Source organism: Mya arenaria, chromosome 2, assembly GCF_026914265.1.
Source record: "Mya arenaria isolate MELC-2E11 chromosome 2, ASM2691426v1".
NCBI lineage: Eukaryota > Metazoa > Mollusca > Bivalvia > Myida > Myidae > Mya > Mya arenaria.
In genome coordinates, this window is record NC_069123.1 from 51,576,253 (window position 1) to 51,603,610 (window position 27,358).

General features: G+C 35.6%; 3 protein-coding genes across 3 annotated transcripts in view; 1 reads left to right on the forward strand and 2 right to left on the reverse strand.

Moving 5' to 3' along the window:
• LOC128203947 (dynein axonemal heavy chain 3-like) overlaps positions 1-16,946 on the forward strand; it is a 51,055-nt gene extending 34,109 nt beyond the window's left edge. The window contains 26 exon segments of the mRNA XM_052905360.1: positions 184-308; positions 566-751; positions 1,480-1,500; positions 3,628-3,780; positions 3,782-3,796; positions 4,082-4,501; positions 4,771-4,938; positions 5,119-5,336; positions 5,494-5,962; positions 6,116-6,625; positions 6,813-6,998; positions 7,229-7,471; positions 7,642-7,802; positions 8,643-8,657; positions 9,828-9,985; positions 10,091-10,458; positions 10,616-10,823; positions 11,803-11,909; positions 12,159-12,302; positions 12,627-12,790; positions 13,136-13,289; positions 13,483-13,611; positions 13,800-14,065; positions 14,288-14,376; positions 14,935-15,056; positions 15,534-16,946. Of these exon segments, the coding sequence (XP_052761320.1) occupies positions 184-308; positions 566-751; positions 1,480-1,500; positions 3,628-3,780; positions 3,782-3,796; positions 4,082-4,501; positions 4,771-4,938; positions 5,119-5,336; positions 5,494-5,962; positions 6,116-6,625; positions 6,813-6,998; positions 7,229-7,471; positions 7,642-7,802; positions 8,643-8,657; positions 9,828-9,985; positions 10,091-10,458; positions 10,616-10,823; positions 11,803-11,909; positions 12,159-12,302; positions 12,627-12,790; positions 13,136-13,289; positions 13,483-13,611; positions 13,800-14,065; positions 14,288-14,376; positions 14,935-15,056; positions 15,534-15,830 (5,096 nt within the window). The 3' untranslated portion in view covers positions 15,831-16,946.
• Positions 16,947-18,058: 1,112 nt separating this feature from the next.
• Positions 18,059-21,436, reverse strand: LOC128212444 (uncharacterized). The gene is made up of 3 exons (XM_052917909.1): positions 21,285-21,436; positions 20,385-20,549; positions 18,059-19,398 (listed from the first exon to the last, which is right to left on the reverse strand). The coding sequence occupies exons 1-3, from the start codon at positions 21,406-21,408 to the stop codon at positions 19,184-19,186; spliced, it is 504 nt and encodes a 167-aa protein (XP_052773869.1). The 5' UTR covers positions 21,409-21,436; the 3' UTR covers positions 18,059-19,183.
• Positions 21,437-23,458: 2,022 nt separating this feature from the next.
• On the reverse strand, positions 23,459-27,091 carry LOC128212434 (uncharacterized). The gene is made up of 3 exons (XM_052917898.1): positions 26,947-27,091; positions 24,933-25,073; positions 23,459-24,757 (listed from the first exon to the last, which is right to left on the reverse strand). Exons 1-3 carry the CDS (start codon positions 27,077-27,079, stop codon positions 24,519-24,521), a joined length of 513 nt encoding a protein of 170 aa, XP_052773858.1. The 5' UTR covers positions 27,080-27,091; the 3' UTR covers positions 23,459-24,518.
• Positions 27,092-27,358: the final 267 nt, after the last annotated feature.

The window sequence follows — 27,358 nt, forward strand, 5'->3', positions numbered from 1 at the left end:
CATATCATAGCAACAGGTGTTTTTGAACAAGTGGTTGTGCGAACCTTAGTAAATGAATTGTCAAAAACTGGATTTTTTTATATTTAATTAATTATAGTATATTTTGTATTATTAAAATTAGAGTATGACACTTGAACATTGAATTTCCTCCTTGATGATAACAATATCTGATTGCTATGCCAGGTATTGGTGGCAGTGGTCGTCAGAGTGCTGCCAAGCTGGCTGCATTCATGGCAGACTATGAACTGTACCAGATAGAGATCACCAGGAACTACACAGCCTCAGAGTGGAGGGAGGACATTAAAAAGGTTGGGCTAAATTGAAACTGTCTACATAGACCTGATAGAAGAAGTTCTGCGATAATTGTTTGTCTCATTGCCTTTGAATATTCTTCTTCAGCAAACTATATGAAACTTTCCAATATACCATAACCCAGGTATTCATACCATTGTTTTACATTGCGTTAATAATGAATGGCAAAAAATAATGGCATTTATCATATTGAGCATAATCATAAATCTTAGTTTTGTATGTCAGCAATACTAACAGATTTTTGTCCTTGAAGTTGTTCCTGAAGACCGGCAGTGAGGGCAAGCAGACGGTGTTCCTGTTTGCAGACACTCAGATCAAGGATGAGTCGTTCATGGAGGACATCAGTATGATCCTGAACACGGGTGACGTACCCAACCTGTTTGCCCAGGACGAGAAGGCTGAACTCATAGAAAAGATGCAGGCAGTTGCCAGACAGGAGGTGAGTACGCGGGCCAGATATGGTCGTTTATATTCCAGTGTGCAAATCCTATAGATGGGTTTTTCTAACAATTGTTAAAAAAAACTAACCTAACTAAACATTACAATATATCATTTTGCAAGAATTTGGTTATTGGATATTCTTTTAACTACCAACAAAATATTGCTTTTTGTTCTATTAATTTGATTGTTTTCTTCATTGATAATAAGTACTGTTTTTGATCGATTGCATCCATATTTAAAACATTCGTAAATACTGGTAGCAAATTTGCTCCTTCTTTCCAGGCTTTATTTTGCAAACCTTAACATAAATCATTGTTAATGATTGATTTTATCAAGTTTATAGTGCTATATTAATAGGATTATTGTTTATGCCCATGTTCATTGAAATTACAGGCATATATTGCAAAAATTACACAGGTGCCTAAACATTTTGTGATTCTATTGTTCATTTCAAATGCTTATTCCTAAATCCATTTCAGCGAATCATTACATTTACATGTAGTTCATCACATAAGATTTTCATTTATAGACTGTATACATAAACAAAATACTGGTACAGCTGTGAGACAATGAATTTGGTGAAAGCTTATATGAATTATCTTTCTTTAAATTAAATATTAAAGCTGAAGAAATTCAAGGTGTAGATTTTGGAAAATTAAATGTATTCGTTTGTTAGAATTTTAAAAAGCTTACAGTATAATTGACTTTTGCATTCTATTTATCTAGGAGAAATATTCAATGGGTGGAGTAAGTTCTTCAAGTTAATCTCTTGATCTTTACTAGATCAGTTTTAGAGTCATCTATTACATGTATACCTGTAGCATTATTGCATGTTAAACTACTCAGAAGTACCCATAGCTAATGCCGGTTAGGTTACAGTATATATTGCTTCTAGCAATTTAGTATAAATATGTGCACATCTGGCATGGAAACAAAAAGCATTCAATGATGGCTGTATGCTGACAGATTGAATTTGGTGAAAGAACTTCAGATATTTAGTAGTTAATATCCATAGTGATGCCAACATATTTCCCCTGGAGACAGGCCAATATTCCCCCAGTAGACAGCCCATTATTCCCACAGTAGACTGGCCAATATTCCCTCAGTAGACTGGCCAATATTCCCCCAGTATACAGGCCATATTTTGTAACACCTAACCCCCAAGACCAAAGCCATTATTTGGAATCTTTGAAGTTCAAAACAAAATTATTCATGAAAAAGTAAAGAAAACACTTATCATATACTTCTTAATTTCAGAATCAGCTAACTCATAAGATTTTTGATTTGAAATTGTTAACCAAAGCATTGATTCCAAATAATGACACTAGAACACACTACCGTCTTACCCAATGTATTCACACTTTTTCTTATTGATGAATAAACCAATTATTATTTTATCTGAAGTAACATAATGTTATGATTGATTCATGTACTCTCTTCCTCTCGTCATTATTGAATCATAAAAGTAATTCATGTCATCTTATGAATATATGTAGTTGTTAATGATTACCCAGTATGCTGCTCTCATGCACAGATTACAGAACATATTTGGTGAAAAAGGGCTTTCAATATAAGCAGTTGTAATATTATTTGACTTCCTCATATTGATCTCATATTGCCATGGAAACAGAATGAAAAGCGTGAGAGTAGCGTTGAGGGGCGTAACTCTGCAGACGAGCTTCACTCGCCCAGCCCCCAACCTGTGGACTCGCAGAAAACAGACAAGCCCAACCCATATGCTTACGCTGAGAATGAATTTTACACATTGGTGAATCTCGATATGAACCGTCTTGTATCACCAGAGGTCACTCTGTTATTGTAAATGTATTTCAGCAGTCCAATCAATGCTATGAATGTTCCTTTTGTTTATGTGTGATGCTGCATGCTTATGAAGAGATTTGGTTTGTTTTAAGGATTGAATTGCGGGAATTATGTCATTATCGGGGTATGAATGCAGTTGGGGTAGTTAAATTGTGTGGAGTTCAATGGACGCCACGTTTACTCTGACCAGGCCAACTGCATTCATATCCCTGATAATGACATCAATCTAGCAATTCATTACTTATATTTACACCAATAGTTCTTTATTTCATTCAAGAATTGTTAAAAAAATACTTAATTTCATTTAAGAAAACCTTACAGTAATCCTTTCTCACTGTAAATACAACTGCCTGCCCATAACCAAAACCAATTGATCAAATGACGTCACAATAACGTGGGAAAAGATCAACCACTTGAAATCACTTTTAAATGTAAATTTGAAACACTAATGGCAACACATTTTTTTAACATATCATCAATTATAACATTCAAAAAAAATTATTTAATTTTTAAGGGACCTGTTGACACAATGCAAACAATAACAAGATAAACAATGTCTATGTATATTGTTATGCGGTGATTCATGATCCGAACATACCCGAAGATGTTGTGTTCATCGGATGATAATAGCAATTGCCGAAAGGCAGTTCATTTAAGGAATGGAAGTTGAGGTGTAAATATTACCATATGAAAGGCAAAATGTACCTATGCAAACGTCATTTTACCAATAACTAGTACCTAAACCTTATGTCTGTAGTTAAAAATGTGTTAAATATTGTGGAAATGTTTCTGTTGTACTTTCATAGAAACTCTATTTGGTCAAGATACTTTTAGATTTCTATTATTGTTTACATTACCGTACATTGCAAGTTTACTTTAATATTCAAAATTGCAATGCTATATCGTAAACCAGGAAAATTTAAAATGTAATGATTTTGTCAATAAAAACTTCTGAATTAGTCTCTTTTTTTACAGAACTCATGTTATTGGTCTACACACACTACCGGGTACTTGAAAATAATATTTCACCGTTGTTTGCTTCATGATTTGCAGGGTAAGAAAATGGAAGCAACCCCTCTGGCAATGTACAACTACTTCATTGACCGAGTGCGTCAGAACCTTCACGTGGTGCTTGCAATGTCGCCGATTGGTGACTCATTCAGGAACAGGCTGAGAATGTTCCCATCCCTTATCAACTGCTGCACACATCGATTGGTTCCAGGTTTGTAATAGGCTGACTGCCAAAGATTTTAGTCTGTTAAATTTCTGCCCAGAAAAACATAAACATTCATGAGTGTCACTGTATTAATCTTTAATAGAAACATGATAATGCATCCATAATAATGGACTGCATTGCTAAATATTGAATATCGCAATTGATGTACAAGAGATGAAGGACTAATTAGTTTTACTTTGCGACCAGCTATCTTAACCTCAGGTTCTTTGTAGCCAGGACATATTTCAAAGTAAACATATGCATATTGAAGATATCTCTTTTACCCTACAGTCATGGCCCTCTGATGCCCTGGAGATGGTGGCAAACAAGTTCCTGGAGGACGTTGAGCTGGAGGACCAGGTTCGTGCTGGCGTCATCTCCATGTGTAAGATGTTTCATGAGAGCGTCTTCAAACTCTCAGAGAACTTCTATGACTTGCTCCGCAGACACAACTATGTCACTCCGACCTCATACCTGGAGCTGATTCTCACCTTTAAGAAGCTTTTACAAATCAAGCGGGACAATCTGATGATGCTGAGGAACCGCTACTTGACAGGTTTGGAGAAACTTCAATTTGCGGCATCACAGGTGTCAGTGATGCAGAAAGAGCTGCAGGACCTCCAGCCAGAGCTGATCAAGACATCAGCGGAGACAGAGAAACTCATGATTAAGATAGAACAGGACACTGTTGAAGTGGAGGCCAAGAAAGAGGTAAGAAAACTCACCTGGCTTAAATGTGTTGAAAGTTCCTATTGTAAGTACAGAAGACAACCAAATGTAGTCTGAAAATAGAAGCTCACAATGGTAGACATGGTGCCTGACATGATGCAAAAAAATAATTTGTAGTCATGATCAGCTTTAGCATGGCCAGAGCTGAAATAGTAAATTCTTTTTTCATTAAATGACATAACATCAACACCTGTTTGTCAATAATGTTGACTTCAAGTCCTAATAAAAAAATGCTTCCTTTCCACATGTAGGTTGTCTCAGCAGATGAGGCAATAGCTAACGAGGCTGCTGCAGCTGCCCAGGCCATCAAGGACGAGTGTGAGGGTGACCTTGCTGAGGCCATTCCCGCCCTCGAGGCTGCCATACAGGCCCTCAACACACTTAAACCATCAGACATCACTTTAGTTAAATCCATGAAGGTAATTCTCTCTCTATTTCTCTATCTCTCTCTCTCTATCAAATCACCAAAGAATAGAATAAAGCTTTTAAGAGAACTACTAGTTTAACAAGATTTATACTGTTTCATAATTATCTACATAATTGTAATCAACATCTATGCATAAAAAGTTTGAAATAATAAAATTGCATGTACATTACAGAACCCTCCAGCGTTGATCAAGCTGGTTATGGAGTCTATCTGTGTGATGTTGAACATGAAGTCAGAGAGGAAGCCTGACCCCAGCGGTTCCGGCAAGATGATTGAGGACTATTGGGGACCGTCACAGAAACTTCTGGGTGACATGAAGTTCCTTGAGAAACTCAAAACTTATGACAAAGACAATATCGCTCCTGCAATCATCAAGAAAATCAGAGCCACGTACGTTTTCAATAGTTCATTTATGTATTAGATTTTCAAGCTGTTGATTGTTTAAGAACTAATTAACAGATCATGTTTTTGTTTTTTTTAATTATGTCTTTTTCACAGTTTCCCTTTAGAGAATAAAAATATTATCAATTTACTTTCTTTTCTTTAGGTACATTCCCAACCCAGAGTTTGAGCCAAACATCATTAAGAATGCCTCAATGGCTTGCGAGGGCCTGTGTAGGTGGGTGAAGGCTATGGATATCTATGATAGGGTTGCAAAGGTCGTGGCTCCCAAGAAGATAAAGTTGGCAGAGGCCCAGGGGGAGCTGTCTGTTCAGATGGACAAACTAAACGAAAAACGCGGCCAGCTCAAGGAAGTGACAGACAAATTGCAAGCTCTCAATGACGAGTTTGAAGTGATGACAAAGAAGAAGAAGGAACTTGAGGCCAATATTGATCTATGTTCTAAGAAGCTTGACAGGGCAGAGAAGCTGATTGGTGGTCTGGGTGGTGAGAAGGACAGATGGACAGATGCAGCTAAGACCCTAGGAGAGAAGTACCACAATATCACTGGTGATGTCCTGTTGTCTTCGGGTGTGGTCGCCTACCTGGGAGCATTCACTGTAGAGTTCAGAAATGTGAGTAAACATCCTAAAGTAATCTGATTAAAAGGAGCAATCATAAGCAAGAGGTGGTTTTTTCCATTTTCATCTTTCTTTTAAGGTAATCAAAACATAAGAAATGTACAATTTTTAGTTCATGTAGTTACATATATTGTTGGATTTTTGCAGGACATCATCAGAGATTGGCTTGCAGAATGTTCAAAGAACAACATCCCCTGCTCAGCTGTGTTCTCCATGAACCAGACCTTGGGAGAGCCTGTCAAGATCCGTGCCTGGAACATTGCTGGGCTCCCCGTTGACAACTTCAGTATTGACAATGGTATAATTGTCCACAACTCCCGTAGATGGCCTCTCCTGATTGACCCCCAGGGCCAGGCAAACAAATGGGTAAAAAACATGGAGAGAGAGAACAAGCTAGGAGTGATCAAGCTTTCGGATTCCAACTATCTCAGATCCCTGGAGAACGCCATACAGTTTGGCTCCCCCATCCTGATTGAGAATGTGGCGGAGGAGCTGGACCCAATCCTTGAACCAGTGCTACAGAAGTTAACATTCCGACAGCAGGGTGTGGACTACATCAAGCTAGGAGACAGTGTGATTGAGTACTCCAAGGACTTCAGGCTCTACATCACCACTGGCCTCAGAAACCCCCATTACCTGCCGGAAGTTGCTGTCAAGGTAATGTTGAAAGTTTCTTTTCATATTTTAAAGATTCTTCTGAAACAAATTGTTAATCAATTTTTCTAAATTCTTTTTTAGAGCTTCAACACCTGATTTACACTATAGTAAATGCAAAGGAAATTATAAACAGCTGTAATTCTTTGTCTTTAGAAAACCACTATCCCCAATTCCCCTTAAATTGCAGGTGTGCCTGGTGAACTTCATGATCACACCCCAGGGCCTGGAGGACCAGTTGCTGGGTATCGTGGCCGCCAAGGAGAAGCCTGAACTGGAGGAGAAGAAGAATGAGCTCATCCTTGAGTCTGCCGCCAACCAGAAACAGCTGAAGGAGATTGAGGACAAGATCCTGGAGGTCCTCTCCAGCTCACAGGTTCGGGACAGGATCAAAGTCTATAAACTGTGTTCAAACTATGACTTGAACATGTGGTGAAAGAGTTGGGTTTAACAAACAAAATGCAAATATCTTCAATAAGAAACAAAACAAGTCAACACTAATCTTCAGTGTGACAGATGAACATTTTAGAGAGAAAGTCATGACAAACAGGATAATTAAGCTATACCTGAAACACCTCATAGGTCAAAGTCACTTCCGTTTTTCAGGGCAACATTTTGGAGGATGAAACAGCCATCAAGGTCCTGTCCTCGTCCAAGGTACTATCGGAGGAGATTGCAGCAAAGCAGGAAATTGCCATGCAGACGGAGGTGATGATTGATGAGACAAGGAACGGCTACAAGCCGGTAGCCATCCACTCCTCTATCCTGTTCTTCTGTATCTCAGACTTGGCCAACATAGAGCCCATGTACCAGTACTCTCTCACATGGTTCATCAACCTGTATCTGCAGGTAAGAAAACTTGGCTGTATTGTTACCCAGTAAGCATTTATATAAATAGTGATTTTAAGAAGAAATTGAGTTGTTTTAAGGGAAAGTTTATAACATTTTCACAAGTTGAAAAAGAGATTCTGGAACATGTAAAAGGCAATGTCTTAGTAATGCTTTCCTGGATCTTGTAGTCAATCATGAACAGCCAGCCATCAAATGAGCTAGAAGAGAGGATCTTCAACCTGAATGACCACTTCACCAACAGTATTTACAAGAACGTGTGCCGATCCCTCTTTGAGAAGGACAAGCTCCTCTTTTCCTTCATCCTCTGTGTCAACATCCTCAAGGGACAGTAAGTCATATACTCATTCAGCTCCTGCATATTCATTTAAATGGTTTCCTGCATTTTATGAGTATCATTAATAATGTTATCTGCCCTTTATTGAAGTCGAAGAAGATTGTTAACACAATTTGGTTTGTTCATATATTTAGAATAAATGTGGTTAAATAAGTATGTTCATATGGAGCCATATACATACAAATATCACATATTTTACTGTCTGTCACTAATTACACAAGCTTTTCATGTTTTAAGATACACTTTGATTGGCAATTAATACTTGTGATTTTTGCTTTGTTTTTATTTATAGACTATGTACAAAAGTACACTGGTTCTAAACAACTGTATAATTACGTCATTGTGTACCAGTACAACTGCAAGTTAATTGCTTGACATTTGTAAACTTGTATATTATATGTTTGCATATCCTGTGAGAGTTTCATTATAACTCGATGTCAGTGTTTCTTTAACACGATTTTGGGAAGGAGACAGAACATTTCTGATTAGGGGAAAATGTGTCATTTTGACTAAAATAGGGTATTTAGATTTTGCTACAAATGAACAAAAATACAAAAACAGAAAAGATAAGACAAGCATGATAAGTTTGTTTCTTTAAGAAAACACAAACTTTTCCTTATGAAATAATTTATAAAAATAATATAAAAAAACTAAAAACAGGCCATGGGAATTTTATTTTCACATTTGGGAAAAAACTATATGTTTTGGCATTGGGATTGGGGGGCGTAATTCTGCCCCAAAATGTTCAGAACAATCTTCATTGAATGTGGTTTTTGTGAGCTTAAATTTGCAGTGCCAACAATTGTTGTTGAATGTTTTTGGTGTGTTTTCTAGAGCACAAATGAGCGGGTAAATCTTGAAGTGCAGTGTTTACAGCTTAACCCCAGAACTCTTTATGTTTCACTCTCTGGTATTTGTAGAATAGACAAATAAAATGTGTTCTTCTACGCAAAATGTAGAATAACAACAGGAAGCAGAACACAACCAGACTCATTACTGATCTCATCATACACACATTTTTCATTGCCATTCTGTCTAGTTGGTGTTTTTTTACAGTTTGTCAGACCACTGAGGCTGTCCCTTCAAATCATGTTACGGATGCCAACTTGTGAATATGTGTTCATCATGTTGCTCTCAGCGACTGCATTTTGGATACCATCCCAACATTTTGTTATCCTGAAAGGTCAAAATTACTGAGTACATGTTCACCCAGTGGGTCTTTCTGTTTTTTAAAAGTTCTTATAAATTATAGAATGGCAGTGATATCAGTTATGGAAAATGGTCATGCAATCGATCTAATGGCTTTGTAATATTCTAATCCTAGACACAACCCAAGAGTGTAAGTTTTAGAAGAAAAATGTATCATATATATGTATCTTAATTAGATGATGATTATACTGATAGCTTTTTTATCAAGTCTAGAGAAATAGACACAACTATATCAAAGCCAACTAGATGAGTTTTAGCGGTTACTGCTGCTGATCTATACATGCCAATGTTGCTTTTTTAGAGTTTTGCTAGTAAGAATTCTGTAGTTATGAAGGCAGTTCAGACATTTTAAATAATTCTGAATACCTTTATGTTAGAAAAAAGTCATTCTTTTGATTGACATAATTTTGATTTTAAGATTGTTAATCTAGTTATTTTTTTCCAACCTTTCTTTCTGATATTTTTTTCTTGCTAGAATTTAGTTGGTTGGTTTAAACAGATTTTCTACTTCTCATGTGTGAATCTCTGGCTGATATTATTTATTTGAAGTTCTAGGATTATAGGTTTTGAAGTATAGTAGTTTTTCAATCAAAGCTAATAATTTCTAATGAAATATAGAATGTATTAGATGCTACTTGCTAACAAATGTTTATGTTTGCTTGATTAAATCAATGAAATATTTGATGACATTAAATTTAATGTAAATTGTAAAGTGCAATCAAAGATCATAAAAAGTCACTCAATTCTTTTTTAATCAAATGTAACAGATCATTTAACAATGTATAAAGCAATTCCAATCTGTTTTTCCAGGGGTCGTGTTGATGAGGATGTGTGGCGGTTCCTGCTGACAGGAGGCGTGGCCCTGGATAATCCCCACCCCAACCCTGCGGCAGAGTGGCTTACTGAGAAGGCCTGGGGAGAGCTTGTCCGTGCCTCAAGCTTGCCTGCACTCAAGGGGCTATTCCAGAGTGAGTCAGGATTTTCAGAATTAAAATTTACGTCTTACTATGAAGTTTTTGTATGGAATTATGACTTTAAGGTTATATCTAAAACTTTTAATTTCTTTTTTTCAGATGTGAGTAGCAATCCAGGAAGCTGGAAGAAAATGTATGACTCTCCTACTCCACAGAATGAGAAATACCCTAGCCCTTATGACATCCTACAGGGAATGGACAAGATGGTGGTCCTACGTTGCTTCAGGCCAGACAAGATTGTGCCGGCAGTACAGGAGTTCATTGTGAACAATCTTGGCCAGTCGTATATTGAGCCCCCAACCTTTGACCTGCCCGGATCATTTGCAGACTCCAACTGTTGTGCCCCACTAATCTTTGTTCTGTCCCCTGGTGCTGACCCGATGGCGGCCCTCCTGAAGTTCGCTGAAGACCGCGGACTGAGCCAGGCTAAGGGTGAAGTACAGACCATCTCCCTTGGGCAGGGACAGGTAAGATAAAGTAGAGATAACATTTAGACCATCAGGTTTTATTTCAAGCCTCATAATCTTTAAGTATTAATATCCATTAAATTGTTTGCCTTATTAAATATACCAAAATGGGTACCGGTATGAACAAAGAGTTAATCTTAATGCCACTTGTTTGCAGGGTCCTATAGCTGCCAAGATGATAGAGAAGGCAATCAAGGATGGTACGTGGGTGGTTCTACAGAACTGCCACCTTGCCACTTCCTGGATGCCCAAGCTGGAGAAGATATGTGAGGAGGTGATCCGCCCTGACACGACCCACGAGAACTTCCGTCTGTGGCTCACCAGCTACCCCTCAGACAAGTTCCCTGTCTCCATACTCCAGAATGGTATGAAATTGCTGCCTGTCTGCATTCTAGTGTTGGATAATCTGACAACCTATATATTTATTATAATCAATTATTGAATCAAAATGGACAGCCATGTATTTTCATACTAGACATCGATATACAAAAAAACGTTAATTTCAACTGCTTATATTTCTTACATATTTTATAATAGGCCCAACATAAGCAATGAAAAGAGAATAAAACAACTACATTTTAGCTTGATGCTGGGGTGCTCATCGAATATTTTATGATTATATTCGATCAACATTGCTAAATTCTCAACGACTCCTTCCAAACAATGGAATTTTAGGTCTAGCTAAATGTTAATTAATGGAGTAAAATGCTTGAGAGTAATCACTGTACTAAAATGAGTTGTTTCCGTCTTCATAAAATATTATGCTGTAGGAACTTACCAGTTTGTAGCAAAGAGTTTATTTCCATTGACAAAACTGAAATGTCTATGTCAACCAAGAGTGCATTTGTTTATTTTTAATATAACACATATTCTGTTAATAATTAATATAACAATTTGGTTTTCTTTTGTTTGGAAGAACTTTGTTATGCAATCTTTTTACACCACCTGCATCTCCGGATTTTCAGATCTTAGTATGTTAAACTGCACAGTAATTTAAACATGTTGTTACCATGGAACAAAGCATGCATGGATATTCCTTACCATATACATGTGTCACTGACATTCATAATTATTGCCCATCCATCTCCACATGCCATTGATAAATATTTCTGTATATTTATACCCTGATAGTGTTAACTGCATGTATATGTTGTGTAGTGGTAGATCAATATTGTGAAACCAGTGTGATAGTTAAAGGTAAAATTACAGTTATATGATATTACCAATGGAATTGTACAGAACATTGTTATGATAATATGCTTTCTATAGTATTGCCATAAGTACTCTTCAAATTAAAGATTCTCAGAAATCCCTCTTCTGAGCCCCTATATGCCCTTATTTCAGGTGTGAAGATGACCAATGAGCCGCCTAAGGGTCTTAAGTCGAACCTGCTGAGGTCATACCTAAATGACCCCATCTCGGACATGAACTTCTTCAATGGATGTGACAAGGTCAGCTGCAGCACATTGAGTTTTCTCCCTTTGAACTGTGAATTCAAGGCAAACAATGAAATATTTCTAAATATGCTTTGAAAGGCCTTCTGTTTAAATCAATTTGTTATATTATTTGTTCAGCATTTGCTATACCTGTGGCTTTTCCTTCTTTTCCAAAAGTATGAATAACCTCAAAAGGGCTCAAGTATTTATGGGCTACTATTATCTTTCAATTTTATAATTGTACATGTTCCTTGTATGTTACAGCCTCCCCGTTTCCACAAAATGTTGATGGGCCTGTGTTTCTTCCACGCTATGGTCCAGGAGCGCCGAAAGTTTGGTCCACTCGGCTGGAACATTCCTTACGAGTTCAACGAGTCAGATCTAAGAATCTCGCTTAGGCAGATGCTGGTACAACATTTAATTACTAGTAGTGTGGGAAGCAAAAAGTAAACCTCTGTCTAGTGCCATTGCCATTCAGATATTTCATGTTCTAAAAGATACTGTTACAATCTTATATTATGAAGCCTTGATAACTATCCCATCATCAGTTATTATATTTTTCAGTTTTGTACTCAGTATACATACTAATGTCGTTTAGTGCACATCTTCGTCTATCTTGACATACATGTTATAATCAATGCAAGGGCTAAAATTAGAAAAAGGGCTGCTCTAATTTTATATGATTAAATATGCATGTGAGCCAGATTATTATAAAAAGGAATTTGTTTGTAGATGTTCCTGAATGACTATGAGGAGCTACCCCTGCAGGCTCTTTCTTACCTGACTGGAGAGTGTAACTATGGAGGGCGTGTCACAGACGACAAGGACCGGCGACTCCTCAATGCTCTTCTCTCTATCTGCTACAACAGGCAGATTGTGAATGATGACAATTACAGGTAAGTGATGGATGGGGCAGGCAGGACCTCAACACGCTGGTTAGATCTGGTGTATTGATAAATGAGGGCAAGACAGAGTGGTTTCTGTTAGAGTTGCTTTTATGTTTATTGCTTGTCATTTTTGTCAATGATTTGACATCTGCAATTATTTTTCTTTGCAATTACTGACCTTTTTATCCTTTTTAGAAGATATTTAATAATGTGTGAAATAAAAGTACAAAACTCAGGTAATATCCATGATGGGAAAAGTAGTTTGTTCATTTCCTCGACTCCATTTTACAAGAGAAAAAATGTACATTATACCCTGATGTTTTATTTACCATTAATTCCCCACCCCAATTCCAGGTTCTCTGAGAGTGGGCTCTACTTTGCCCCACCAGATACAACCTACCAGGGCTACATTGACTACATCCGCTCCCTCCCCCTTAATCCAACCCCTGAGGTGTTTGGTCTCCATGACAATGCTGACATCACCAAGGACAACCAGGAAACACAAATAGTAAGAATAGCTAGTGTCAATTTAAAGCCAAATAAAACAAACAAGCAACACATTGTATGTTTATCTCTTCAACATAGTTAGAAAATGCATTCAAACTAATAATGCTGGCGATTCTAAAAGCATTAACTGTTTTAATTGTTTCACTTAGAAATTCTGCCACAGTTTATATATTAGCCATATGATTTGCTTGCAGTTGTTTGAAAGTATCCTGCTGACCCTTCCCCGCCAGAGTGGCAAGGGTGGCAAATCTGCTGGTGACGTCATCCGTGAGTTGTCTGCTGACATCCTAGAGAAGCTTCCTCCAGACTTTGACATTGAAATGGTAAGTTATTGTTTTATTCATTGAAAGTTAAGAAAGGCAATTTTTTACTCTTTATTTCAATTTTCATTATAGAGACAACTTGTAATGCAGTGTTGATGAAGATGTCTCCATTACAAGTAACAAAATGTAATATTACAATGTTGGAGATGCGGGAACAATATACATCTACTTTTTTACCACTTTAACAGGTAATCAAGAAGTACCCAGTGGTGTACAATGAGTCGATGAACACTGTGCTGCGTCAGGAGCTGATCCGCTTCAACCGGCTGACTGCGGTGGTGCGCACTTCACTGATCAACCTGCAGAAGGCCATCAAGGGTCTGGTTGTCATGTCTGCAGAGTTGGAGGAGGTGTTCACCTCTATGATGATAGGGAAAGTGCCAGCAATGTGGGCCTCCAAGTCCTACCCATCCCTGAAACCGCTTGGCAGCTATGTCACTGATCTGCTACAGAGGTACGGTTAGATGCTCATGTTCCATATACTATTTATGTATTAGATGTAAGTTTGATCTGGTACTGATGCTCGACCTAGAGACTTGAGGCAAATTGTAATCACTATGATACTGATTAATGGTATGGTAGTCTAACTTTATAGTACATTGTGTGTAGATGTATAAGAGCTGAAGGTTATGTATGTACCAGAATACAAGATGGCTTTATATTGTGGCATTTGCAGGTTAAAGTTCTTCAATGACTGGATAGACGTCGGAGCACCGGACACCTTCTGGCTGTCTGGATTCTACTTCACCCAGTCCTTCCTCACTGGTAAGCTTCCGTAAAATGTGTTCTGCACAATGCAGACAAGCAGCTTCAAAATATGTGAGGTGCTAACATAGCAAGGAAAATTAAAATTTGATGTATAATGGCCTGATTGTTCAGAACTTTGTTTAAGTTAACAAAGTTGTTAACTGCATCTTTGTTAATTTTTAAAGCTGAGATATTTTATGATGTGCTGATATATTTTAGTCGGGCATAGCTGAATCAGTTATCTCAATATTTGTGTAAAGTACTGCAGATCACTTGTGTATCCATGAAACTTTCAGAGTATTAGAGATTTGAAAGTTAACAAGGATCCAGTTAACAATATTGTTAACTTTAACAATGTTTTGGCCCATTGTGTGTAAATGTGACCCATACATGTACTTGATATAACTTCTTTCTACCTATTTTATTAATGAGTATCATAAAACATCGCTATTTAATGGAATACAGTAATTTCTTTTTAATGTTTATTTACAAACTTTGAAAACCTGACGTTTTATTATATTATTAAAACTGTTAGGTGTATTTGTTGTATATTCATGCTTGTGTGTTTGTTCACAGGTGTTGCCCAGAACTATGCCCGAAAATACACAATCCCTATAGACACAGTGGGATTTGAGTTTGACGTGATGGGAGATAATCGTGAAGAACTCAAGAAACCTGAAGATGGCTGCTACTGCTATGTGAGTAACAGGATTTTGTTATTACTTGATTTAAAATATGGTCTACATCTAATAGAATAGATGATTGGCATATGGTTATAGATTATGATTGGCTTGGGTGTGTAATGCAACTGAGGCTCATGTTTGATTTATATTTGAAATCAAGACTTTTTATGGCTATATGTAAAAATATATTTAAGTTATGCATAACACTCAAAAAAAGATAAAATTCCAGCAATAGCTATACACTATATACCACTGTAACATAATTGTAATGTAAAATACACACTTCTGAATTTGTAAGACCAGATTTAAGTCCATATCTTTGATAATTATTTACGCCCTATATCATCAACTGCAAGAACTCAATATCTGTTTCTAATTCAATATGCAATTATTGAGTTATTGCACTAAGGCGACGATATGGTACACATTCTTTCATTGTTTCATCAATTTTGTTTTATGCATTTATTTCATCCTTTGATCTTCCTATTACAGGGACTGTTCCTGGAGGGAGCTCGCTGGGATCGCGAAACCAAGAATATTGGAGAGTCACTGTCGAAGATCCTGTTTGACTCGATGCCAGTCATCTGGTACCGCCCCAATGAAATGTCCAAGTTCTCGGAAAAACCAATCTACAAATGTCCCGTGTACAAGACAACGGCCCGTCGCGGTGTGCTGTCCACCACTGGACACTCCACTAACTTTGTGCTGTACATTGACATTCCCTCTGATAAGCCACAGTCTCACTGGATCAACCGCGGAGTGGCCGCTCTCTGTCAGCTGGATGACTAGAATCTACATGTAAACTTAAATAATGACTTAATTTAAGATAATTATTGGAATGGACTATCATGATTGGATATTGGATAAAAATGTCAATAAGATCCACTTTATGTTGTGTAAAACAAGTCTTACTAGTTAAGTTATTTGAATATGTATATGTAATTTAAACTTTGCATTTGTTTTGTTTTGATATCCTGTTATTTATAATGATGATCATATTGGCTTTGTTGTTTTTGATTTTACAAAACTGTTGTGATGTTTTACAAAGACTGTGTGACATAAAATATACTGAGAAGGTATACTAAGAAAGTATAGCAGATTGTGCATCATTCCGTCCTACTGTATTTTGTTGATATTTTGTGGGATTTTTACTGTTGGCCAAATTAAGTTTCATGCATTTCATTTGTGTGGTTAATTTTGTATATCATATTTTGATGGTTTTATCCCATATGATCATGTTTGTCTGTTGAAGCTGCAGTTTTTGACATCTGATTAAAACCATTCACAAGTTTCTCCATCATTCACATTTGGAGTGCCTTATTTTGCAGTTTTATTTTAACGACTAGATGGAATGATATGTTCTGAAATTAATTTTAAATCAGACATTGCATTTTGAAAAAATACAAATCTCTTAGTGCTATGAGTAATACACTTTAATAAAAGCAGGGTTCAAAATGTGTCAAGCCTTCAAAGTAATTACAGTATTAATTACAACCAAACAGTGTACCGGTATTTATAATAATCCAATTTTTACACCCAACATATTTATGCCAAAGTATTACTTTTGTTCATGTTTTTGTTTTACAATCATTGTCTGTGATATATTTGATTTGTGCCTGTCCCTTGAGAGTCTAAAAATGTTCATAGAAATACAAGAAAACCTAAAAACACTATGTTTCATGATAGTTGATGAGGGAATGCATTTGTTTAGATTTAAAAGAATATAGGAGTGCTTCAGAGGTAAAAAAGATTCAACTGGTGACCGTTATTTGGGCTTTTAGAAGCAAGACTAGTTTAATCCTTAGTCAATGTGATATTTTTGTTATAGTGTTTTATCAGTTAATAAGATTGTATATAATGTTGTGATTGTTACTTATAATAATGTAATAAAACATACACATCCTGCTCTTTTGTATTCCTATAATTATAATACATGTCCATTGCAGTCATGTTTATGAATAACAGAGAACCATACCTGGTGAAAAAAGCTGGGGGAAAAGCTGTCACAGGTGTGTGACAAATGCCCCAAGTTGGACTTTTTCAAACATATAATAGCTAAGTTTGAGTTAAAATCCCCAAATAACAAAGCAATAGCCGAGACATGTGCAAATATATGTGACGTTGACTTTTTGAAATAAAACAAACTTTGTGTGTGACACAACTTCCCACAGTACTCGTGACACCGTATTAGGTGAAATTTTAAACAACCCATCATGAGTTCCATTGTAATAAAGGCCATAATCAAAATTATTGCTAGGAGTCCAAATTAGCCAACATCAACCTTCCATAGGAGCTATAAATGTATTTGCAGAAGATTTTCGTATGGTGCTTGACAATTCTAGGTAATTTGACTGTACTTCTAGTTACAAAAGTTATGGCTGATGCTGTGAAATTGGTATTGTGCAACATTAACCACTATGTATGACCTTGACCTTTCCGTGGACACCATATATTTTATGCATGACATGTCTTTTAAAGGTGCTCTACAATCCTGTAAATCTTGAATAATAGCAATAGCACAATAGCTGTCACAAGAACATGACAAATGCAACCAATTTGCCCTTGTCCCAGTTACAGACAACTGACTCAGTGAGAACTTTGAAGCTTGAATGATATACATGACACAGCTTCCTATGCTGCATTTCATTTCAGTAAAGTCTGATCACAAATTTGAGCTGGGTCAAGGTCAAGTTCATTATACTAGGCTATTTATGGGTTCCATGTCTGCTCAATATCTAGCTAGGTGATATTGGGTTTCATGTTCAACCCATCAAGGCAATTTGCTGGATACATGTTGGAACTTAGCTTGGTCATGGTCACAATATTAGATAAAGGTTTGAGGATTGATTGAAGTAAATACTGTTTATCCTTTAATATAAATTCTTTAGCAATTGTTATGGGTTTTTACAACACATTCTAAAATTGCATTGGATAATGTTGAAATATCATTAGTGTGATTGAAGTGAAACGGAATTTATCATCTTTTAGAATCTCATGAGCATAAAAATAAAGCAATCAACAGTTCTTTTATTTATTTATAAAAATATGGCTGATGCACTGAAAATGTGAATATACAGTATATGAAAGGTCTAAATATACACGACAGAATTGTTTCTTAGTAATGTTTACAATGATGTACACCAAGTAAGTAAAACTCGATAAATGTTCATAATATATATTTGTACACAAAAATAGATTCGTTTATATAAAAAATCAAACTCAAGGACTAAATAAGTGAATAAATAAAACATGTTAACTTTTTACCATTTTCATTATAAATTTAATATTCAATGGACAGAAATGTCTATAAAATGGAATGTTTATTGGGAATGCTTGGTATCTTATTTCCCCCACCCTACCAAAACAACAAAGAGTCTAAATTGAATTGTACATGAGTTGAGTATCCAATTATATTCAAGGTTGTGTCATTATTTACAAAAACAACTATGTACAAAATAATCAACTTCCATTTAAAAATAAAAAATATATGCAAATTATTACTGTAAATACAGATATGTACACAATTGATATGTATTTGATATGTTGGTGGTAAACCACACATTCAGGCCAAAAGACCTTAAAATCACATGGAATTACTACTCTCACTTTCAACAATCACTCAAAACACTGTTTTTTTTAATTTAACTTTAACTCTGACATGGACAGGATTACAGTACTTCTAGTTGATAAATGTCACAGATAAGTAAAAAGTATTTTCTCCCAGAATTGTTCTATCTGATTACGAAAGGATAGTGTTTTCTTACAGTCATCCCATTTTAGCTAGTTATAATCGTGTAGAGCAAAACATATGTTCATATTACTGCACTTGTTCATTTACTTCCATGGTACACACAAATGTCCACTCAGCCCATCACATTTATCCTACTGCATGTAACAGGAATCTTCATACTTCTGAGATGTGCCCATTATTCTTCAGCAATACTAGCACCCACAATGGATTATAATAACAGAACAATGAGAACCAGTAGAACAGATATTTAAAATTATACAGGTGTTTCAGACTCAACTTCTTCATTCAGAATTTTTCTTCGTGATTATTACAAATATCAAAATTGTTCCTAAATAGCAGATTTTCAACTTATTCTCTCATTCTGAATCACACAAACAGTAGTGGACATTGATCACAACCATTTTTTCAATGCTAAACTGAGGATGCCAAGTATTGCTGCCAACATCAGATTCACAGAGAGGGATCTGGCTCCATTGCATCCATCCGTCTCACAGTAACAAGTGTTTTTAAACACCCCCACATTGTCCCAAGACCAGCGGCAGCCCCATGCCACACCCTGGTCAGTTCTGGATGCGCAACGTCTCGTCATCTTTATCCAGGCTCCATCTGAAATAAGGACAATATAATGTAGAGTGAAACATGAACATTCAGCTCTGGATGCTCTCGCCTCAATTTCTCGAAACTTCTGAAGCTTAACAGGCTTAAGTAGCTTATTTCACTTAGCCAAAGTACATACTTAAATTTGATTTTAATGAATGAAAAAGTGTTCATTGTGACAATCATAAACATAATTCTTATTTAAAGTCTAAAATATCTAAAAAAAAAATAATATTATATACCGGTAACACAAATTGTCACAAAAATAAAGCAAAAATAGTGAGATAAGCTTAATCCTGTTATAAGTGATTTAAGAAGTTACGAGAAAATGGGGCCTGATCTTACAGTTTGTTGCAATTGCCACATAAAACTTAGATAAAAACATGCTTCTTGAAGAATTTCAACAATGTGTTCAAAAATGAAGTTCAAAAATACAAGAGCACTGCACTCTGATTTGCTGATGCTGATTCTGTTTTACTCGGGAGACAATGGAGCATAACTTGTCAAAATGTTTGTGGGCTTATGCCGTCCAACTTTGTGATATTATTTAAATCTACATTTTTTATCTTGATTATAAATTTATAAATAAATCTGCCTGGCAAAACCTATAACTGCATGACATTTTCAACCATTATTTTACTGTTTACTTCCCTTCCAGTCACAAATTAACTGCGGAACCTTGGCTTTGCAAATATAAATACTTTTAGTCATACTTACTAGACAATTAGAGTATTATAACAGTTAACATGCATGTTGCATCTACCTAGTTCAATAATGATGTGTTTGTCTTTAGAACTAACATGTTTCAAATCGTAATTGCCAATGTTTATAAGTGTTAATTTTTTCAAGCACAATCAATTAACAGCACTAAAAAATTAAGGTTCTGATAATATATTTCCGGTATGTCACCTTTTTAAGAACTTTTTCTTCAAAAAACATAAATATGAGCTTATGATGATTACTTCATAATAGAACTAATAATAATTTCAACATACATCCAGGGCTTTCCTGATAGATTTTTACACAAAACTGGCCAGGTGTGTTGGCCTCAAAGCTGTTACAGTCGACCATGGCATTGACTGTGGAATCAAAGGGTGTCTCCTGGGGGCAGAGGTCGGGGTTCTCATAGCTGTCACATTGGTAGCATTGGATCGCAAAACCTGAAGGGATAAAGAATAAACAAGATTTTATATAATTGCTTATCAATAAAAATTGCAGGACTTAATTTAGTTACTTTGCAGTACACGTCCATTTGCCTGTTTGAAAACAGCAGGTCGCGCTGTATTCCATCCCCTGCAACATTCTTCAATTGATGCATATAATGTACTAAATACATAATTTTTTATATAAAGTATTACAATCAGTGCATTCAGTGAAGAATATTGCAGAGAGAGAGAGGAATTCTTCTACAAGATACTGGCGACATTCAACAAGCTGAACATTATTGCCATTATTGAGCGGGGAATTCTTTGTTCAATCCCCAGACGAGGATGTAGATGATTTCGGTATGTTGAATCTTCCATGATGCTGTAAACATGGACCACAATGTCAACTACTTATCTATAATGGATTATATAAAAAATAAGGCATTCATCATGACTCATGATTTTTTATAAAGGTAACGTCTGTCGGTATCTCTTTTATCTTCCAAGAATTCAAGTAATTTAATGCATATTGCTAATGACAGGTGTTGATTTCCTCATCAGATATTAAACATAGGAGTGACCGATCATTTGAAAACTTATCTCTTTAGTTGAGTGTCTAAACATTTCCTGTTGAGTGTTGTTTTGTTTATATTTTGAAACTCAACCTATGGTCAAAAGTGGGCTTTGTTATACAGCATTAAGGTTTATAGTAATTAGTTTATAATAAAGTTATAGTTTTCTACGGCCTACCTTTATCAAAAGAAAGCCAGACACCTAGCAATAATGCTAGGTATTTTGTTGTCGCCATTTTGGCGGATGTCACGAAAAGTTTACCTTGGTGGCGCTTTTGAAGTCCACCTGAGCTAATTTGCATATTTTACCTGTAACACGTGACTAGTCGACAACCGGTGTACAGGTATAGTACATAAAATCACTCATGCAAAACAACGCTTGAGCAAATACAAGGGGCCACCAACAGGGAAAATGGCAAAGGTTGAAAACTACTATTACTTTTGTCTGTAACAGATACGATGTATTGCAAAATAGTGGTAGTATATGTAAACCAGGAGCATTTACATGTGACGGATCAAAAATAAGACGTCAGTGGGCGTGATAATGGTCGTGCGACCCCTTCCCAAGGAACTTGTTAAATATACTAGTAATTATATAATATGTAATACTTTTTATTACATACATACATCATATAAAAATTATACTGGTGTGCCATATAATTGTGACATTTGCATCCCTACACCAGCGATTTAAATGTGTCAAGGATGGTCTCATTTTTGGATACCAGATATGATGTTATGCGTTATAATGATCATCGTCAAACCTCTGATGTATGCGAATGCGATGGCTTTGGGTCCTTCCAAGAGTTTTGCAATTTTCGTCCGAACTAATTTCATTATATTTATTATTTATCCCATATGATGACATCAAAAAACTAAATTGAGCTTGTTCGCCATATGTCATTATTTAATTGATGTTTTAGTTTTATACAATTCCTTTGGAATTTGTTCAAGTTCTAACTGAAAGAAATTGTATACGCTTAGAAGGGCGATACATTATATAATATTCAGATGTATTTACATAATGTCATCATGGCTTAAAAACTTGCAAGTTTATATTTGAACAGCTTTTAAGTTATTCCGGGGGAGGAAACCTCGAAAATTTGGAGAAAAGGCCAGACAGGGCCCTATAAACAAAATACTTAATATGTAGTTCACTCCACAGAATTATATAACTATAGATTTAAATTTTACAAAGGCTCTTAAATGGGGGGGGGGGGGGGGTGAATAAGAAATACTTGTGTACCAGAAAGGATTGAGTGGACATAATTGCAGTTTCTGATGGTAATTATATATGAGCCTTAATAAGGGTGATCAAGAAACCTTATTTTACCATTTTGTATTAATTGTTTTCCTTATTCGCAGAAATAATCTAAGAGATCAAATTACGACCGTATCCAGATATAATGAATGTTATGTTGTCTGAACACGAGTTCTCCGCCGACATTCAGTGGTAGAGTATGCTCAAGTTTCCGCTGAAGTGAAAAAAACTCCCAATTGGAGGATGTACGTGTGTGTATAAGAGCGTCTGATCTAAATCCTATATTTCAGAAGTATTTGTAATTTCACCATTCTTTAGATGTCGATATGTCACCAAATATCTCAAGCATGGTTCTGAACGGAAGAATTTTAGGATACATTAAGTACGCAATGGCTTGAAATTTTCTGAACATTCTCGTGCATGTTTCCATGAGAGAATCCCGTTGTTTAAAGGTGCAGAAAAACGATGTTTCTACTTTATGTGACGATAATTAATCACAGTAGATCTTTTAGCACTCACCAGTCATTTAATATTTTTGTGTGTCCAGCTATTTAATTCACGGTTACAATCTTGTTATCAGTTATATATATTTTCTAAAGGTGCATTATTTAGTGAGAAGTTCAAGGCTTATCACTCAGAAATAATGTTTGTTATAAATGTGTGTGAATTAATTTTGAATAAGAGTGTCACTTAAAGAAATATCCCGTGCATTCTACTGACAATCTAACACCAAGGCTGTGTATTAGAAAGATGGATCTGAAATCGTGTAGGTCCGTTCATAATCCTATTATTTATTTTTTAATTTCGAAATACTTTGGTACATTGTGGTTCAGGCATGTGCATTTTTGCAACCAATATATTTTACAATAACGGTACCTGATCGGGATCTTGAAATAGCTGTTTTCCTGCTTGGACTGTTTTCTCGGTGGAATATCGTTATCTGACCGTAACTGATGTTTGTAAAGCGCGTATCTCAATCCCCTAGCATATTTGATTGTATTATGGGGTTTTCTTATCTTCACATCGATATTCTAATTGTATTATTTGTTTTTAATTAAAGCCGTTGTGGCAATCAATTGAACACAATGTCATCTCATTTACTATTTTTATTTGGTCTGAAATCAATCTAAATAAACTTTACATTGTATCATTGAGGAGTGATGTACATACAAAATCATATGGTTAACAAACATGTTTGTGAAGAACAACATTCATTCTTAAAAACGGTATAAAACAATTGTAGATATCGTACATATCAAAAAAAAAAACATCCTCTTTTCACATCAAGATCGATGGTCTTAAAACCTTGAACATGTTGGAAACTAATGAAAAGATATTTGACTCATTAATGCAGAAATTCATGACCTCCATCATGAAAAACTAGTGAACAATACAAATATGGACGAACAATCTGATATTGAATAATTTTCATCACATAAAGAAAACAACATAACTGCACCAGGTCATTGAACTCTTACAGTGAAGATGTTAAAGATAATAACAAGTTGTTTTTTTCAACAACTTCATTGCATTTAATGCATGACTAATTAGGAGCGACATATGGAGCAGACAATAATTTTAAAAAAAGTCTTGAACATCTTCAATGTAAGAATATTTGACAATAATGCAGGTGAGTCGAGAACGTACTAAAGCTAAGACATACAATCAGTGTAGCGTAGCCTTCTGTCCGCACAGCAGTCAGCTACTGAGCATTACAACAACACAGTATTGTTGCGACATTTACACCACCTCTTATTGCACATTCATACACCATCTTTCTCTTCGTTTCAGCTGTTTAAATCCCTGAATCAGATCTTAACACTTCCCCGTCAAGTGCCATCAACCACACTTGACTGTAATTTATTGTACCTGTCAACTGTGTATATTAATAGTTGTGTCATTAAATGTGCTGAACATACACTATAAATTTTCAACACTGTCTTAAAACTTAAACCTGGATGTCAAACAAATTGGAATGTGTAGTTTAAGCTAAAAAGAAAGGTGTTACAATTTCATATTACGTATTGGTATTCATTGGCATTTCCTTTTCACCTTTTTAAGCCAGATGTTAAGGCCTTTTTTAAATCTCATTGCATAGTTTTAAAATTTCTGTTAACATTTATTAAAGATCGTTCAAGTTTGATCCTGGTGTTATAACTTTCTAAACAGAAGTCCAAGTGTGGTAAGCGCAGGAAGTAACATCGCAATCATGGGAATTTTGACAGACTCGGCACCATTGCAGCCATCTTGGTTGTCGCAGTGGCAGTAGCGCATCTTGACACGGTATGTTCCGGTACGTTCCACACATTCTCGTCCTTGATCCCCTCCAACTTCACCGGATGGCGCACACTGACGGATGTATCGGGTGTTCCACTGATCATCGTAGTATACTGGAATATATCAATATTTTTCCATTTTAAATTATGAAAAATAATAATACTTTCAGTCCTCTAACAACAATAGTACATTAAATACATATTGACAGGAACAAATCAACAAAATTTTCCAAGAAATTATTCAAAACTTCTAAATCACAGAAAAGAACAATCATGAGTTCCACCATACCTTCCTGCACAATCTTCCTGCACATGGTAACTCCGGGATCACATGGCTCCTGGTTGTAAGATCCGTTGTTAAACCAATCTGCACAGGTCTTCTGGAAGTAGGAGTTACATACAAAGCACCTGATGGGTTTCTGTGCAACAACTGAAATAGAAAAAATACAATATTATACATTCTTGGTCACTTGCTTTATTTTAATATTTCCTATTAAACCATGGAAAAATAGTCTCATAATGCCTTAATGGTCTCAAAATATGTCGCAAAAAAAAACACTGTACGAACAACAACTTGAAATAAGACCATATAAGTACTAACTTTGAATAATCTTTCAAGATTGGATCAAATACCTTAAAGGAATGATACCAATTAATGTTTATAAATGCCTTGTTTTTCCAGCTCTTTTATTGCAGTCAGTAAATACAATGTCATGTTACATAAGGTTATGTCATATTCAACAAGGTCCATTCAAGCCATTTACCACTTCAGTTACACAATAAACCTGTCAAGGGTCAGTGACATTACTGTCCCCAGCAGGTCAGCTATTGCCTTGGGCCATTAAACTAAGCTTGTCAAGAGTCTGTTTTCGAACAAAGGGTTATTGTCCATACATAAAAAATAAGAAAATCACAATTTTGAAAAGCTTTTCTGCCAGAGATTTGACAAAATATAATTCCTATCAGTTTCATACTTGGCCAGCACTTATGTTTACCCTTTAGTTTTATGAACAAAGCCTCGCTTTACATTACAGAAAAAAAAACACACAGCACATCTGAAAATTTCATAAACATGTTACTTGAATGCCATGTTCTATATCTAAACCTGAGTTAAGAACAGCAACATATTTTTCTTTTACTTACACTAGTTAATTTCAGCAGTGTTGTGAAGGGAATGAACATCTATTTCCCAATGTGTCATATAATCTGTTAAATTTGTACTTTGTATAATTGGAATTTGTAAGTTATTTTCTTCCTTTTAGGCCATACAAGCTTTTCTGAATTCATGCTTTGTTTCATAGTTATTTCATGGTAAATCCTAGATTTTAGTGACATCTCAACACCGTGGTGTTCATAATGTGTTTACCAATAAGCAACAAATTAAAAGGTTTTGAGCACCTAGAATAGATTTATTATGATGAAATATTGACTGATCAAGAAATTAAACCGTTTAAAATACATCAAATTTCTTCATATTTGAAACATGCTTAAAACAAGTCTATTGCCAAACATGTGCAGTTTAAAGGCAAGACATTAAAAAGTTACATCAGCACCCAAAGTCAATATTGAATATGTGAAAAATATTTAAGGTTTACAATTATCTTTCATTACATTTATAAACAAAAAGTTTCAGAATGGTTTTATGACATTCATTCAAACTTACAGATTACTTCATGTATATTTTAAATGTTCCATTGGAGCAATTTAACACATGACAACTGTATTTTCAATTAAATTTATTTGATGTAAGCGTTTTTTTCAATGACCCGTTCAGTCAATCAAGTATTTTGAAACATACATTATAGAGACTGAATGTTGCAAAATCCGAAGGTTTTGACAAAATTAACCAAACAAAGAATGAGCATGTACTCTTTTGCATAGGTGTCAGACTCTCGTCTAAATCAAGAGGTTATGGCCTTGAGTCCCACTAGGGAACTCTGCATTCTCAATAAAAAAAGTACTTTCCTATTTGAGACGGTTCAACCAAAACTTATTCAGAACCCTTCGGCTTCGTACTTTCTCGAGACCAGTATGAGTTTCAACCCAGGAAACTTAAGACTCGGGAGTGATTCGTATCAGCTTAAAGTTATCCTCACAACCGAGCTTAAATAACTCGTTACTCAACAAAATAAAATTATCACTGTTGACAAAACAAATCATGAATTAACAAAACAAAAGCAACACTGACACAGTCAATGTCAGTGGCCATGTAGGAGGTTGTAAGATTGTATGGAAATTTACCGGTTCCTCTTCGGTTATTGAATAATTATTAGTAAATATATCAATTAGAAATTACTTCTTACCTGAGTCTAGAACTAGAAAAATTGCTACAGCGCCAACCATACTTGCGATTAACCACTTCATTTTGTAAATGCTAAATTGTTCACGATGGAGGTCACTATGAAGATTTTGGTAAGGACGGGGTCTTGTACGCATGCGCAAAATAGTTATGACGTTGATGGGGCGAGCAAGGGGAAATATTATGGTATTTCAAAATTGCAGTGGTTACATTAAACCCAAAATGACAATTATCAGGCATTGCAAATGAAATGGAGTGTTTACAATTCTCCGCCTTACCCTAGTTTTTTGCGCCGACCTTTTTTGTTTTATACCAGCAAGCATTTTTTTCGGAACATTAAAATATTTCATTCTTTTTAGATACCTTTTACCTTTTCGGTAGTCGATCGTTTAGTTGTTGTTGAGTTTATAAAGGTC

Coding starts and splice junctions, on each gene's coding strand:
- LOC128212444 (XM_052917909.1), bottom strand. CDS start 21,408: ATGCAAATTAGCTCAGGTGGACTTCAAAAGCGCCACCAAGGTAAACTT. Junction 20,550..21,284: donor CTGGCTTTCTTTTGATAAAG/GTAGGCCGTAGA, acceptor TTATCCCTTCAG/GTTTTGCGATCCAATGCTAC. Junction 19,399..20,384: donor CTATCAGGAAAGCCCTGGAT/GTATGTTGAAAT, acceptor TCCTTATTTCAG/ATGGAGCCTGGATAAAGATG.
- LOC128212434 (XM_052917898.1), bottom strand. CDS start 27,079: ATGCGTACAAGACCCCGTCCTTACCAAAATCTTCATAGTGACCTCCAT. Junction 25,074..26,946: donor TTTTCTAGTTCTAGACTCAG/GTAAGAAGTAAT, acceptor TTTCTATTTCAG/TTGTTGCACAGAAACCCATC. Junction 24,758..24,932: donor CAGGAAGATTGTGCAGGAAG/GTATGGTGGAAC, acceptor GATATATTCCAG/TATACTACGATGATCAGTGG.